We start from the raw sequence: 15,034 nt of genomic DNA on the forward strand, positions 1-15,034 counted from the left end.
TGGCACAACAAATTCATTAGGCTGGATTGCTTGGGCCCGGCCAAGGGAAGTGGCTGTCTCAGTGTGAGTGAAGTGAATATGGAGCATGTACGAGGCACATTCATAAGGAGTCCAAATAAGTGTCTCTTTTGCATCCCTTAAACTCAAAATGGTTCCAATGACTGTGTGGAAAGTCCTGCAACAGAAGCTGTCTGTGAAACCATTCAAATTGGAGCTAGTGCAGAAGCTCAATGACGCTGCTGCATCGGTGGATTGGCAATGCTACAGAAGGGGACACTGTTTCATGAAATTGCCTCCCCAAACACCAGATCTCACTGTGTGACACTTTTCTGTGGGGGGCACATTAAAGATCCGGTACTGCCTCTACCACGTGATGTAGCAGAGTTGTGGGAGAGAATACGGGAAGCAACTGCAACAGCTGACAATGCCATGCTGGGACGTGTATGACAAATTCGATTACTGTATTGATGTCTGCTGGGTCACTCATGGTTTGCATAACAAATATTTGAGGGGGGGGGGGGGGGGGGGAACCTTTCAGAGTTTCTCTTCAAAATGCAATATGTATGACATCTGGACAAGAACTAATTCTTGTGCAATAAATAATTGAAAGTTTTCCAGGCCAGAAGTGTCTTGCTGCTATCTTTATGATTAGCTTGAGGTTTCTCTTGGTGATATGGTGAGCAATCCTGACAAGCTTTTTGCTCCGTAGTTTCACCTGCTCATTCACACACTTCACAGCAATGCAAGATCATGTTGGGAATTGTATTTTGTACAGCAATTTTCTGCATTCTGGCACAGGAGCAGCAGTATCACCACACTCATATTCCAGATATTCTGGTGTTTAGGTGCTTGGTATCTCGTTTTCCAGTTGTGTGAATATGTTTAGTGCTGCCATGATCATATTGTGTTTCATACCAGTTTTTTCAGATACTACTGAATTACAAGCAATTACCTCCTATAATGCAAGTTTTTGTGTCTCCGATGTAACAGTCATGCATTTTTTCACAGAAATAACAAAATAAGGATATGTAACACCATTTATCAGTTTAACAAAGGCATTTGAATGTGTTAATTGTGCAAAATTATTTGGGATCTTGAAATTAATGCAATGTGAATGGTAAAATTGAAGCAAATATTATATATTTTCAAAAATTAAAATGTAAAGACCGAAATAATGTGTAAAAATGAAGATTTAAAATTAGTATAAAGTAACAGCAGATTCTTTCACATTACCGTATTTGTTTAGCTTTTATAGTGAGGTAGCAATGGAGCATCAACAAAAAATATGGTAAACAAAATCCCCATTCACATAGTAATCTCTCCAGTTGACACTTTTTAGTGGGAAACATATGCAGAATATATTTGGAAACCATACAGCTGAAGCAAAACCATGATCACTAAAGCAAAGATTATAAAAATAACTTACTTCAAAACTCATATAATTAAAGTACAGCATGTAGATAAATTGTAACATATAGAGACAATGAGCACAAAATGTAACAATTGAGGCATGGAAAAAATAAAAACAAAGGAATGAAGATTAGGTTTTAACATCTTATTGATAAGGTCATTATAGCTACAATGATAAAACCATAGAAGGCTTCAGGGGCCCAATGGAATCTGTCAGATTCTACACAGAATTTGCAGCCAGTTGGCCCTATTTCTAACACAATATACCAACAATTCATTGGGGGGGGGGGGGCAAACTGTGCTCACTGACAGACAGCACATCTATAAAACTACAGTCCTATCTCACTGATGTCCATCTATTGGAAAATTCTAGAACATTATGAGCCCAAAAACCTGTCTGACAGGGTGACCACCTCCATGCTAACCACCATGGATTTTGGAAACATCCATCATGTGAAACCCAATTTGCACTTTTCTCATGAGACACCATGAAGTAAATTGAATTACATGATTCATTTTTTCAAAATCATGTGGAATCATTCAGTTTACGGGATATGCATACATGATTAGTGTTAACATTAATGAACATATCTTTTTAGTCCTGATCAAGCAACTACACTTAAAATGTTTTTATTTTATTATTGACTACCAGTTTTTAAGTAGAAATTTGCTAGCAGTATGGGAGTTGTCCAGGAGAAATGATTAAGTTAGATTTAAAAGTTGCTTTGCTATCTGTCATACATTTTATGTTGTTGGTCAAACAATCAAAAATGTTTTTTGATGCATATTGAATTCCTTTATGAGTGACTGACAGTTCTATCAAATTGTGATGGATGATTTATGACAAGTGTCATTAGTGTATTGTGACTGCACAGTTAAAATGCCAATTCTTTGAAGAGGTACCTACATGACATCCCTGGGTGAACACCATATATTGTTCTTACTTCTTTCTTTTGTGCAATAAATACTTTCCAACTGATGAGTTCCCCAGAAAATTATACCTTAAGAGAATATTCAGTGGAAATAAGCAGAACAGACAAGAGATGGTTTGATTGTTTCCAAGATTAGCAATTACATGAAGAGTAAAGGTAGCTGTACTTTATAGTTTGAGAAGCTGAGTACTAAGCTTCTCCCATATGTTCATTCAAAAATTTGGAGCGTTCTACTGTTTAGTTTTGTTGTGGGGCCCAAAAACAACTACAGCCATATCCACCTAAGTCAGAATTTGGGAACACAACAAAGAAAGGAGTTAAAATGACTACACACTAATTGATAGCAGAGAAGATAGCTAAAAACAGGGACAGTGAAGGTATACAAAATACACCATAAAGAAACAGAGGTCCTGAACTAAAAATTAAATGTCCTTCGCCATATTGGTCTGACAGACAAAAAATAAAACTGTCGACAGCCTGCGCATCGTTCGCTAAAATGGCCAGTAATTCAGACAGCAAACAAGCGAGAATGTAAGTGTTTAAAAAAAGTGCAATCTGTCAGGAAATAGCAGACCACCAAAGGCTGAGTACAATGAGTACAAAGTGGGGGGTGGGGGAGCACCACTAAACAAATAAACAAATGGCGACAGCTAAGAAGACAGTGCCCGATAGGCAACCTAGCTATAATGACCTCACAGCGAGATGACAGACGAGGTCATCCAAACCACAGAGAGGCTTAATAATCTAGAGCTTGTTCCCATGAAGGGAGGACCAGTGGTGATGCCAAAGTGGCACCACCTGCTGACAGATGGCAACACAGAGATCGGAGGCAATGTGAGAACTAGTGAGCTGAGGTACGATGACTGCAGCTTTGGCAGCAGTGCCAGTGGCCTTGTCTGCTGTCACACCAATGTGACCAGGAACCCAAATAGACATCACAGCGGCTTCATGAAGAGCAAGAAAGTGAAAGCTTTCCTGGACCTGTTGCACTAAGGGATGGACAGTGTACAACACGTAAAGGCTCTGAAGGGCGCTAAGAGTGTCGGAGCAGATGACAACTGGAAAGCCTGTGTTGCCAGATGTACTGCATGGCCTGATACACAGTGAAGAGCTCTGCTGTAAATGCTGAGCAGTGTTCCAGAAGCAGATACTGAAAAAACATCGGTGTCAATGACGAAGGCACACCTAACACCATGGGCAGCCTATGAGCCACCTGTGCACACCAAGGTACTATCACAAAGTTCCTTGCAAAGGTCATGAAACAAAGCGACAGTGAGACTGGATTAGTGTCCTTAGGAAGTGAATGAAGGCCAAAGTGAACACGGGCCACTGCACGAAGTCAAGGTGCTGAAGGGTTTACACCCATTGGGTAAGTTGCAAGTAGTGTGATGTTATGCTGCTGGAACAAGAGCTGAGAGCGAAAGCCAGGAGGTAACAGAGGAGGGATGCACCCTACACTGACAATCAAAGGCGTCATCGAAGGAGGCATAGGATGGGTGGCCAGGCATGGCAAACAAACAGTATGCATATCTGCTGAGGAGAAAGGCATGGCAGTAGGACAGTGGTAGCTGGCAACTTCTGCTTATGACTCAACTGGGGTAGTGTGAAAGGTGACATTGGCCAAAAAGATGCCCTGATGGTGGATAGTATTCAGATGGCATAAGAGGGATGGATGTGCAGATGCATAAATGAAACATCCATAATCTAGTTTCGAATGGACATGGGGCCACTACAAACGATCGTTCGATCTGCTCCCCATGAAATACCACCGAGGACACACAGGACATTCAGGGACTGCATACAGTGAGCTCCCAGGTAACACTTGCAGGGACGAAGGAAGTTTCATGTCAAGTATGAGCCCCAGGAATTCCATAGTTTCAACAAATGGAAGAGCAACAGGTCCAAGATGTAAAGACAGTGGAAGAAACCAATTGTGCTGCCAGAAATTCATACAAATGATTTTGTCAGTGGAAAAATGAAAGCCATTGTTGTTGATACATGAGTAAAGATGATTGAGACAACATTGAAGATGCCGCTTAATGAGACAGGCCAACAGAAAACTGCAATACATGGCAAAATCGTCAACATAAAGGAAACCGAGATGCCTGGTGGGAGACAGGTCATTTTAGGGTTAATGGTGATGGCAAAGAGGACGATGCTCAGGATCAAACCCTGAAGCACATTGTTTTCCTGGATAAACGTGTCTTACAAGGCAGAACCCACACATACCTTGAAAACTGTCTTAAAAATCCTGAAGGAAACAGCATGTGGCCACAGAAGCCCCCACAGGTAGAGTGTGCGGGGAATACCAGAACTCCAGCAGGTGTCGTAGGCTTTCTGCAAATCTAAAAACTTGTCCATAGTCGGATTTCTGCAGAAAATCATTCATGACCAACTGTGGAACAGTATGCTTGGAATACACACTGTGCAGTGGTAAGTAAATTGCAAGTCTCTAGCCACATACCAGCTGGGCATGAATCTTAAGTTCAGTCACCTTGCAGAAACAGCTGGTGAGAGAAATGGGGCAGTAGGTAGAAGGAAGGTGTTTGTCCTTACCATGCTTAGATATGGGTATCACAGTAGCTTCACACCAGTGTCTGGGAAATGTGCCCTCTGCCCAGATGCCATTGCATGTATTACACAAAGTGCTTGCCTGCAAGAGAAAGGCTGCAACATTTGAATGAGATCATCATATGGTCCTGGGGTTGAGGATCAGGATGAAGTGAGTCGTGATCTAGCTCTCTCATAGTAGAAGTGGCATTGTAGCACAATTCTGAGAAGAAAATGGTATCGCCAGAGCCTCCTCCACTCTTTTCCAATGGAGGAAGGCAGGGTGATAGTGGGAGGAGCTCAAACTTTTTGCAAAATTGCAGGCCAAGGCATTGGAGATAGCAATAGGGTCCATAATGATATCTGCTACTGTCAGGCCGGAAATTGGGGACTGGATCTTTATCCCACAGAGCCATCTGAGAATGGCCACACAATAGAAGAGCAGAGGAACTGTTAGAAGAACTAGTGAATGAAATCCAGCTAGCTTCTTTGCTATCCCAAAGAACAACAACGTGGACGCGACTGTTTATAATGAATACAGTTTTCCATCATAGGATGACAGTTACAAATGTGGGGAGCACTTCTCCACGCACAAATTGTGTTGGGGCATGCCTCAGTCTAGCAAGAGACCAGGACATGGCATTGTAAAGAAGTAGTGTGACCACTAGAACATACTGAGGTGGTAAGTATAATGTTTGTAAGATATTGTACCTGATCATCACAACTGAGGAAGTGTTTGTCGAAGGCCGCCAGGGAGGAGTAAAGCCTCCAGTTAGCCTTAGAAAGGTGCCATTTGGACATACACATAGGTGGGTAGGAGTCAGCAGGCCAATAGCACACGAGAAATGGTCGCTCGAGTATCTGTCAAAGAGAACAGACCACTTGAGACAATGGGCAAGCTGGACAGTGCAGGTCTGAACGGGAACTTGTGGTGTGCTCCTGTGTTGAGGCAGAGGAGGTTAAGTCAATTGAGAAGGTCAGCCAAGAGGGCACTTTTTGGGCTTTTTCTGGGAGAACAGCAAAAGGGGATGGTGCAGACAAAAGTCACTGAGCAGCAGAAAGGAGTGAGGTAGCTGCCCAATAAGCTGGTGGAAGTCTGCCCTGGTGATATCAGAGGATGAAGAGATATAAATGGTACAAAGAGAAAAGGTGAAGGAAGGAAGGAAGGAAGGAAGGAAGGAAGGAAGGAAGGAAGGAAGGAAGGAAGGAAGGAAGGAAAAGGCAAACTGCGACAGTTTGAAGGTGGGTAGTCAGGGAAATGGGTTGACTATGAACATCACACATGAGCAACATGACTCTCCTGTGAAAAGGAATGATTTCCTCGGTGGTGGTGGTGGTGGTGGAGGAGTCAAAAGGGTCTGGGAAGAAATGCAAGGGCTCAAAGCTGTCTGAAGATGCAATTTTTTTCCTGGAGGCAGAGAACAAGCGGACACTGCAATTCCAAAAGCAACTGTAAACAGTTTGATCGAAGGATAGTCATAACAAGGAAAGGTGAGGAGGGAAAAGTGCCTGCCCCATGAGATCCACAGTGGAATCAGCAGTCTCCTCCTGTCAGCCTGTGGACTCCAGGCAGGAAAATGGTTGAGCACACTGGTGACGTGGAGGTTGGCCGGTTGAGGATATCATGTGGCAACACCCTCTGCGAGTATCTTCATGTTGGTGGAAGAAAAGACTGTGCCTTTAGCCTTTGACTCTCAGAGCCTTCTCGGTTGGCACAGGAAGATTTGGATGTTTCTTGGGAGGGATGTAGGAAGTCTTCATGGGAGTATTCCTTCTGTCCTTTCCGGCCTGCCAGTTGTGTAGAAGAAGACTTCACCCTGTGAGGTGGAAGTTCGTGACTTGTTGCAGAGCTGGAGAAGGAGATGAGGATGCTACCATGATGCTGGGCGATTTCACAACAATGGTGCTACATTTGAGGCCACATGTCTGTGTGGCCATGTCCTGCATGTAGCAAGAACAGTACTGTAGGTGCCAGACGAGAGAATACAAGGTTTCTGTCTAGCCAACAACTTGCAAGCAACCAGGTAAGGCACTTTTTACTTCACCCGCATCTCCTGGACAGCCTGCTCATTGAGATACATGGGACAATCGCAGGAGGCGGTGGCATGGTCACCATTGCAGTTGATGCAGCTCAGAGAAGGTGGCAAACAATCACCCTCATTAGCATCCCTACCACAGGTTACATCCTGTCCATCAGGACACTTGAGTGTGATTGTAAAGATTATTTGGTAGCAGTGCATATATGATATGACTGATAACTTCATAACAAGCATTGATCTTTGACAGAAGAACCACTATCAAAAGTGAGAAAAGTGTGCGTGTGGGCACAAAGGATCCATCTACTTTTTTCATCACCCGATGGACTGCAATGACACCATGATCAGAGATGTATGTTTGGATTCATGTCTTGGTCAGACCACTGAGCGGCCTAGTGTGACACCACAGGAAGAATTCAGTGTTTGATGGGCCTCGACATGAACAGGCTAGCCCTCGAGGAGCAAAGCTGCAATCAGTTTTTGTGCTTGAGACTCAGTAGTCTCCAAAAGCAAAGTGCCACTGCATAAATTAAAGCAGGGTTTCACAGGGCTAACAATTGCATAAACAGCTTTTCGAATAATAAATGTATTTACCATATTGGAGAACTGACCATCTTCAGTATTTGAAACCATGAGGAACCATGGTGCAGCTGGCAGAGTCTTTGAATTATTAGCCTCATTCCATTTATGTTTTGTAGACTGACTGAAGATTGGGTCATTGTGAGAAAATCCCCACAATTGCCACCGTCTGAGGGTGCGCTCCTTCCATCTGGGAGCCCCCTTCAGAAGGGGGCGCACCCACCTTAGGTGATTGTTCACACCTCACAAACACCTGACAGGGGCCAAGCAGCAATTTGGGAAGGTAACAGCTAAGGCAGTCACCCCTCCCTGTACCTGGCCTGTACCACGGGTACATGCAAACCCTACCTGTCAACTCAGGCCTTGGAATTACATGCTACTCAGTTATCTATTACATATCTGATGCATGCGCTGGCCTTCAGGGGCACATGGGGGGGAGGGGGGGGGGGAGAATTCCCTTATTGGCCACTGAAAACTCAGAACACATTTCCAAAAACATCCCAGTCATGTTGCCCAAGGGAGGGAAAAGGAATAGCAAGAGGATAGACATACAGCACAGGCAGGGAAACTATGCTGCCAAGGCTAGGATGTCATGGTACATTCTACTGTATTTATTGTCTTCTGCTCATGTGCTACATCAATTGTTGGCATGACTCCTTTGTTGTACAGAATTGTTGCTTTCTCTCCAAAAACTTCTGAAAAGCATTTGACTTGGTATCACAGCAACAGATATTAACAAAAGTACAGTTTGTATCAAACAGAATTTTTGACTAGACTGAGGATGCATGGGGGAGGGGGGAAGAGAGCATATTATCTTGGAATGAGAGTCTGTGACATAAGAACTAACTTCAGATGTGCCCCAGAAAATTTGTTAGGAGCCTTGTTTTTCTTATTGTCTAGTAATGACATGTCAGACAAAATTAACAGTAAACTGACTTTTTGCAGATGACATTTATAATAAATTACTATATGAAAAAATTTAAGTATTCATTATATCTTGATAAGAGTGTACAATCGGGAAAAATTGAGGTCATGTTTCGAATCCTCAGAAGTCTAAGATTTCATTCTTTAGTAAATGCAGGAAAGTAGGTTTGTATGACCAAAATGTCAACAAGTCACAGATGCAATCAGCTGACTCGTGCAAATATCTGGGTTTAACAGTGTTTAACAATAACTTCTCAGACGGAAAATACATAAAATTAGGGAAAGGCAACCACTACCTATAGCAGACCAATACATGGAACTCAAACACACAACACAAAACAATATTTGCACTAATCTCTCTTTTTCTAGTAGTAGAACACCCATGAGAAGCTGAAGAAAGCACTAAGACAATTTTTATTTTCATAAGTACTTTTGACAGAAAAAACAAGAAGAATGATAAAGTAGATGCCAAGTTTGTTTTAGGCAGTGGTAGTACTGAGCACTTCACCTGGAAGGAAAATTATGTCAAATATGAAAGGCTACGAAGGTTTAAAAATTAAGATTGCTGATGGAAATTCAAACATTCTAATTTTGCTGGCCAAGCTGAATCACAACAGGTGTTTTTGACTTGTCAAGAAATTTTTTGCCAATAAATATTCCTGAGAAATGAGGAATGGCAGTATTTGACAAGAGAAAAGTGGAAATGTTATTTTAGAAGGCAATAAATCAGAAAATGGGCTGACATCACCAACATCAAAAGTGACTTTGAAAAGTAGGCACCAATGGCACAAAAAACTAGGATGTCTGAAGAAAATGCCAGGAATATATGATGGTGCGAAACATGTATCATGACAAACCAAGTAAAAAATCCATTCAATCCTGTGTGACACAGAGGAATCACACCTCTTGAGATTATTCACACTAATGTATGTGCTAAGGTAAGCACACCACCTTGTCTCAATGAAGAATGTTCTTCAGTGTGTCTTTGTGTTTACACACTTTTCTTGAAAATGTATTTTTGGCACACAAAAAGTGAAACAGAAGACCACATCAAGGAATTTTTAAGTCACAGTTAAGTTCATTTCAGTTTGAAGACAGACAAAAAAAAAAAAAATGAGATGTGCTGGACTGGAAAGTTTTCTGAAGCAAGAGATGAGTTTACTCTTCAATATGAAGATAAAAAAGGAAATGCCAAATGAGGAGGAATAAATCTGTACAAAACTGAAATTTTGAAGAAGCGAGAAAGAAAGAAAGAAAGAAGCGAGAAAGAAAGAAAGAAAGAAGCGAGAAAGAAAGAAAGAAAGAAGCGAGAAAGAAAGAAAGAAAGAAGCGAGAAAGAAAGAAAGAAAGAAGCGAGAAAGAAAGAAAGAAAGAAGCGAGAAAGAAAGAAAGAAAGAAGCGAGAAAGAAAGAAAGAAAGAAGCGAGAAAGAAAGAAAGAAAGAAGCGAGAAAGAAAGAAAGAAAGAAGCGAGAAAGAAAGAAAGAAAGAAGCGAGAAAGAAAGAAAGAAGCGAGAAAGAAAGAAAGAAAGAAGCGAGAAAGAAAGAAAGAAAGAGGTGAGAAAGAAAGAAAGAAAGAAAGAAAGAAAGAAAGAAAGAAAGAAAGAAAGAAGCGAGAAGAGGAGGAGGAGGAAATAAGATAATGTATCAGAAACAAAGACTTTAGGCTTGCCAAAGAGGTGGGATCATGTGCTCACATACAAGAAATACAGTAAAGGTGAAGAGAAGGAAAACTTGAAGGCTTAAATGAAAAGAATAATTAAATAAAATTGAAAAATGGCCTCTGCTGAAGGAAGAAATTGCTCACAGAAAAGAAATAATTAAAGGAAAATCTATTTTTAAAGAGAAAGAACAAAGGAAAGTATAAATCTAGGCCCATTGCAAGAGGTTGACAACAGAATGAAGGAAAACTGGTTTTTAAAGTTTTTTATTTCTGTTATACAAAATATTTACCTGATATTTCTTTCTGTACTTGCTGCACAAGAATATTTGATAATTATGACAGCTGATGTCAAAACATCCTCTCAATAGTGAAATGAAAGAAGTTTTCATGGAAGCTCCAGAGGGATGCAAAGCACCTGGGAAAGTTTACCTTATAAAAAGGCACTGTATGGATTGAAACAAGCTCCTTCACAATGGAACAGCAAACTGAACAAGTTTCTTAAGAAAGAAAAGCTCACCCAACTGAAATCCAACCAATATTTAAAAATCAGATACTGATAAGAACATCTCTCTCACTGTACATGTTAGTGGGTGATTCTATTTGGAGAAGACATCTGTCAAATGAAAAATCTTCTGCAAAAACTGAAGAAAAAAATTGGATATAATTGGTGAACCAACAATTTATCCTGGACTCAAAACCAAAAGAGCAAAAGGTTTCTAAATTTATCAAAAGAGATTTACTGAAGTACTTATGAAGAGGTACAGAATGGAAAAATCCAAAACAGTAACCACTCTAATTTCACAACAAGGAGAAGTTGAAGAAATCAATGTAGCAATGTCAGACTTCTCATACCTTAGAGAAAGAGGCAGTTGATTGTATTTTGCATGTAAAACAAGGTTTGACCTGGCATGTGCAGTGACCCATGAAAGTATATCAAATGAGTGATCCAAATCACTCATTAACCCATAATATGAAGACAACTTCTAGATACCTGAGAATCCATGACGGGGGATGGAATATTCCACTGATGAGGAAAAAAAAAGGAAAATTCACAAGAACAAGCAATAGTGGTTTAGTGTGACTTAGGTTTTGCAGATGACAGGAAATACAGAAAAAGTACTGCAGGATTTAAGTATATTTCTGTATAATAATTACCTGACCACTTAGTGTTGCCCCCCCCCCCCCCCCTTGCACCCATTAAAGGAAGGTTAGGTATGTAAGTATAAATTGTTTACTAAACTTATTTAGCAATAAACATGTACTACCAACAGCCTATCCAACAGGTTGCATTTAACTTACCAGGCACAAAACTCAGATTTTCTTTTTCACATACCACAACAGTCACTGGAGTGCACATTGATACAACATGCACAAACATGAAATCTATTACACTCATAACTATTCCTTTATGGCAGTCTTAAGTTTTAAAACAAAAGAAATTTAGTTTGAAACTGTAAATGAAGGTTCTTAAAAATTACTGCAGTAATTGCTTGTAAGAAGGTAAGCAATTTGAGCTAGATAAGTGAAAACTTAGGTTCAGTACAGAAATTACTCATTTCAAGATGATTCTGAGCATTTTCTTGAACAACGTCCTTTTTAAATTTTACTCAAATATCAGTAGCATACAAGACTTACATGTCAGTAGTTAACTATCACAACAACCCTGTAGTGTGTAAAATAGTACTGTTAAACACTATCAAACTGAATATTGCCAAAGATGAAGATACATTCAAATCCATGTGAGAGTGACCTATAATACACATTTGTGATTATGCATCTCAGTGAGAATACCTAAAAATATTTTTATGTATCAAACCAAATGCATGAATTGTGACTTATAAAGTTCATAGTCTATGAATGTTTTACAAAATAAGCTTATGGAAACTTTATGTCACACAATAGATTCTCTGAAATGCTTTCTTAATGTTAAAATTGGAAAAACAAATTTGAATGATTTTCTTTGCATGTTGACTGTTATAATTTATATATTGGAATAACTTTCGCTACTTGCTAAGGCAGAAGGCTCATTATTTGTTCAATATTCAAAATTCATACTTTATTTAGAGCTGTAACTCTTACTTTCACCTATAAGACATTTACTGCCTGACATACTTTCACATTACATTCTGTTTTATTTCTTAACACCAGACATTTTGGACGAGCAGCTGATCTTGTTCCCTTATTTTAGAAATCACCACCACACTTTTTCCATATTATTTTTCACTGTTCACAAACAAATTGCTAGCATTGGCAACACTGTACACATGCACTGCATTACAGTTGAACATATAATCTTCAAAGTTGGATGAAGCTAAAACATTCTAGAAAATAGGACAGTTTTCATGTATAAAGCTTGGTGAGTAGCACATACAACATGCTTCTGTTTTATATTGAAGCTCATTTGGAATTTATCATTTACATGTTTTAGATGTAAATAATATTCATTTAAATAGATTAAACATTCAGAAGCTAAAGTACTAAAAATTATATAAATTAAGCTTCAGAGTCAGAAGGGACTTGTAACAGCTCCCCATCAAACAGATGATTATATGGATTGCATGGTATTTCGATTGTAGATATGTAATACCGAGAGACTGGAGTTTCCACTGATTCACTGAATCTTCTTGGGGCCAAGCGTGTCTGTGGTAACATAAAAAATAATTTTAGTGATATACAGTTTTTAAATGTCTGTTCACAATATTTGAAGTTCACTTTTTAAAACATGGATTTTATGAGGTACAGATGCACAGTATTCATTATTCTAGTACATAACAAAATTCAGTAATTAATTTACCAACTAAGTATTCACTAAGTCTTAATTACAGATGACAAAAAAAAAAAAAAATCACGAAAGGTTCTCTATGTGGTTTTATTGTTTACAGTAGTTCCACCCTCCCCTTCCACCCAGTCACCCACCAGCAATCTTTCAGGAATTCCTCACTTTTAAACTTGCCTGACTTTTCTTTCCTAAATCCTTCCCTGATGAGTCCAACATCACTCCTATTGAACATACCACTACCCGTAACCTGAAAGGAAATCCAGATTTTATTGTCCTTCCTGCAGTGAAATGCTCCACTGCAGTGGTCATGAATCATAGTGACTGCGTGGCTGAGATTGTGTCAACTTTCCGACACCTGTGCATACGAACCTTTCAGCTATGATTGCATCCCAGAATTCCAATGACTTCAAGCAGCTTCTCAAGGCTTTAGGTCCATCTCAGAACCTGACAACTGAATCCATTTCCCTCCTCACACCAGCAACTAACCACACTCCTATGTTTTGCCTACTCCACAAACAAACAACACAAGTCTCCCCACTGGTAGTCTCATTGTGGCTGGATGCAATGCTCCCATAGAACAAACTGAAACCTTTGTTGACCAACCTCTCCAAACTATTGTATAAACTCCCATCCTCTACTCAAGAGACAGCTCACTTCCTTTGCCGGCTCTCCACAGTTCCTCTCATTATTTCTAGACTCATTGTTGATGAGTTGGTCACTGCAGATGCAATGTCCCAGTACACCAACATTCTCCAGATGCCAAACCCATCACCTCTTTCCTAATCCTCCTGACCAACCACGTCCTGATCAACAATCATTTAACTTTTGAAGGCCAAATCTAAACAAATCAATGGTTTCCAGGAAGTTTCAAATCAATGGTACTTGCATGGTGCCATCCTATTCCCACGTATTTCTGGGCAGTATGGAAGAATCCTTCCTATCCAGTCAACACCTAAAAGTTCACCTGCTTAGCTGGGTGGTAACATGCTCGCCTCCCATGCAAGTGGGTCCAGGTTTGATCCATGCAAGTGGGTCCAGGTTTGATCCTCGGTCGGGTTGGAGATTTTCTCCACTTAGGGAGTGGGTGTTTTGTTGTCCTCATTATCATTTCATCCTCATCACCAGTGCACAAGTCACCCAGTGTGGCGTCGACTGAAATAAGACTTGCACTTGGCAGCCAAACTTCTCCAGAAGGGGCCTTCCCGGCCAACAATGCCATATGCTCATTTCATTTTAACACCTAAAACCTCTTGTTTGGTTCATACTCATTGAGGACTTTTCACAATCTGGACTAACACTAAGGACAGTCTTTGTTCTTTCCTCCATAACCTCTGCACCAATTCCTAAATTCACATCATCTTGCCCTTCCCTTCTCATTGAGCCACCTTCCTAGATGTTTATTTCCACCTCTCAGACAGCTCCATAAATACCTGTATGTATCAAGCACACAAACCACCAGCAGTACCTCCATTTTCACAGCTGTCATCCATTTCATGTCAAAGAGACCCTTCCTTACAGCCTTGCCACCCATGGAGACTACATCTGCAGCTGAAAGCAATAGTTGTCAAAATACACTGGTAAGCTTACCAGAGCATTTACTGATTGACAATATCCAATCCAGCTCATACATAAACAGGGATCCTATGCCATGTGCTCCTCTTGACACCAATAAACCTGTTAACCACCCAATGAACAGCATTCCCAGTATAACCCTGACCTTGAAAAACTCAGCCACATTCTCCACCTGGGCTTTGACTACTACTTGTCCTGTCCTGTCATGAGATGAGGGATATCCTACCCCAGATTCTACCTACATCCCCAATGTAGTCTTCTGCTGCCCATCCAACCTACAGAATATTCTTGATCATCCCTGTTCTAATCGTATTCCCAATCCTGCACCCCATGGGTCATTCCTTTGTGGTCAGCCCAGTTGGAGACCTGTCCCATATGACTACCCACTATCACCTACCACATTCCACTCACAGGCACTTCCTACCCAATGAAAAGCAGGGCCACATGTGAAATCTGTGATGTAGTGTATCAGCTAGGCCACAGTTCTATGTAGGCATGACAAACCAACTGCTACTCACATGAATGGCCACCACCAAACTGTGGCCAACACCAAACTTGATCATTTAGTTGCTGAACATGCTGTACACCGTG

At 40.6% G+C, this 15,034-nt stretch overlaps 1 protein-coding gene across 3 annotated transcripts in view; it reads right to left on the reverse strand.

Moving 5' to 3' along the window:
- Positions 1 to 1,123: 1,123 nt before the first annotated feature.
- LOC126339239 (uncharacterized) overlaps positions 1,124 to 15,034 on the reverse strand; it is a 192,641-nt gene continuing 178,730 nt past the window's right edge. For all 3 annotated transcript variants that reach the window (XR_007565102.1, XR_007565103.1, XM_050001615.1), the window contains exon 5: positions 1,124 to 12,732. Coding sequence is in view for 1 of the 3 variants with exons in the window: in XM_050001615.1 (XP_049857572.1) it covers positions 12,586 to 12,732 (147 nt within the window). In the remaining 2 variants the exon portion in view is untranslated. The remainder of the gene's footprint in view (positions 12,733 to 15,034) is intronic.

This window comes from Schistocerca gregaria, chromosome 1 (genome assembly GCF_023897955.1).
Source record: "Schistocerca gregaria isolate iqSchGreg1 chromosome 1, iqSchGreg1.2, whole genome shotgun sequence".
Lineage (NCBI taxonomy): Eukaryota > Metazoa > Arthropoda > Insecta > Orthoptera > Acrididae > Schistocerca > Schistocerca gregaria.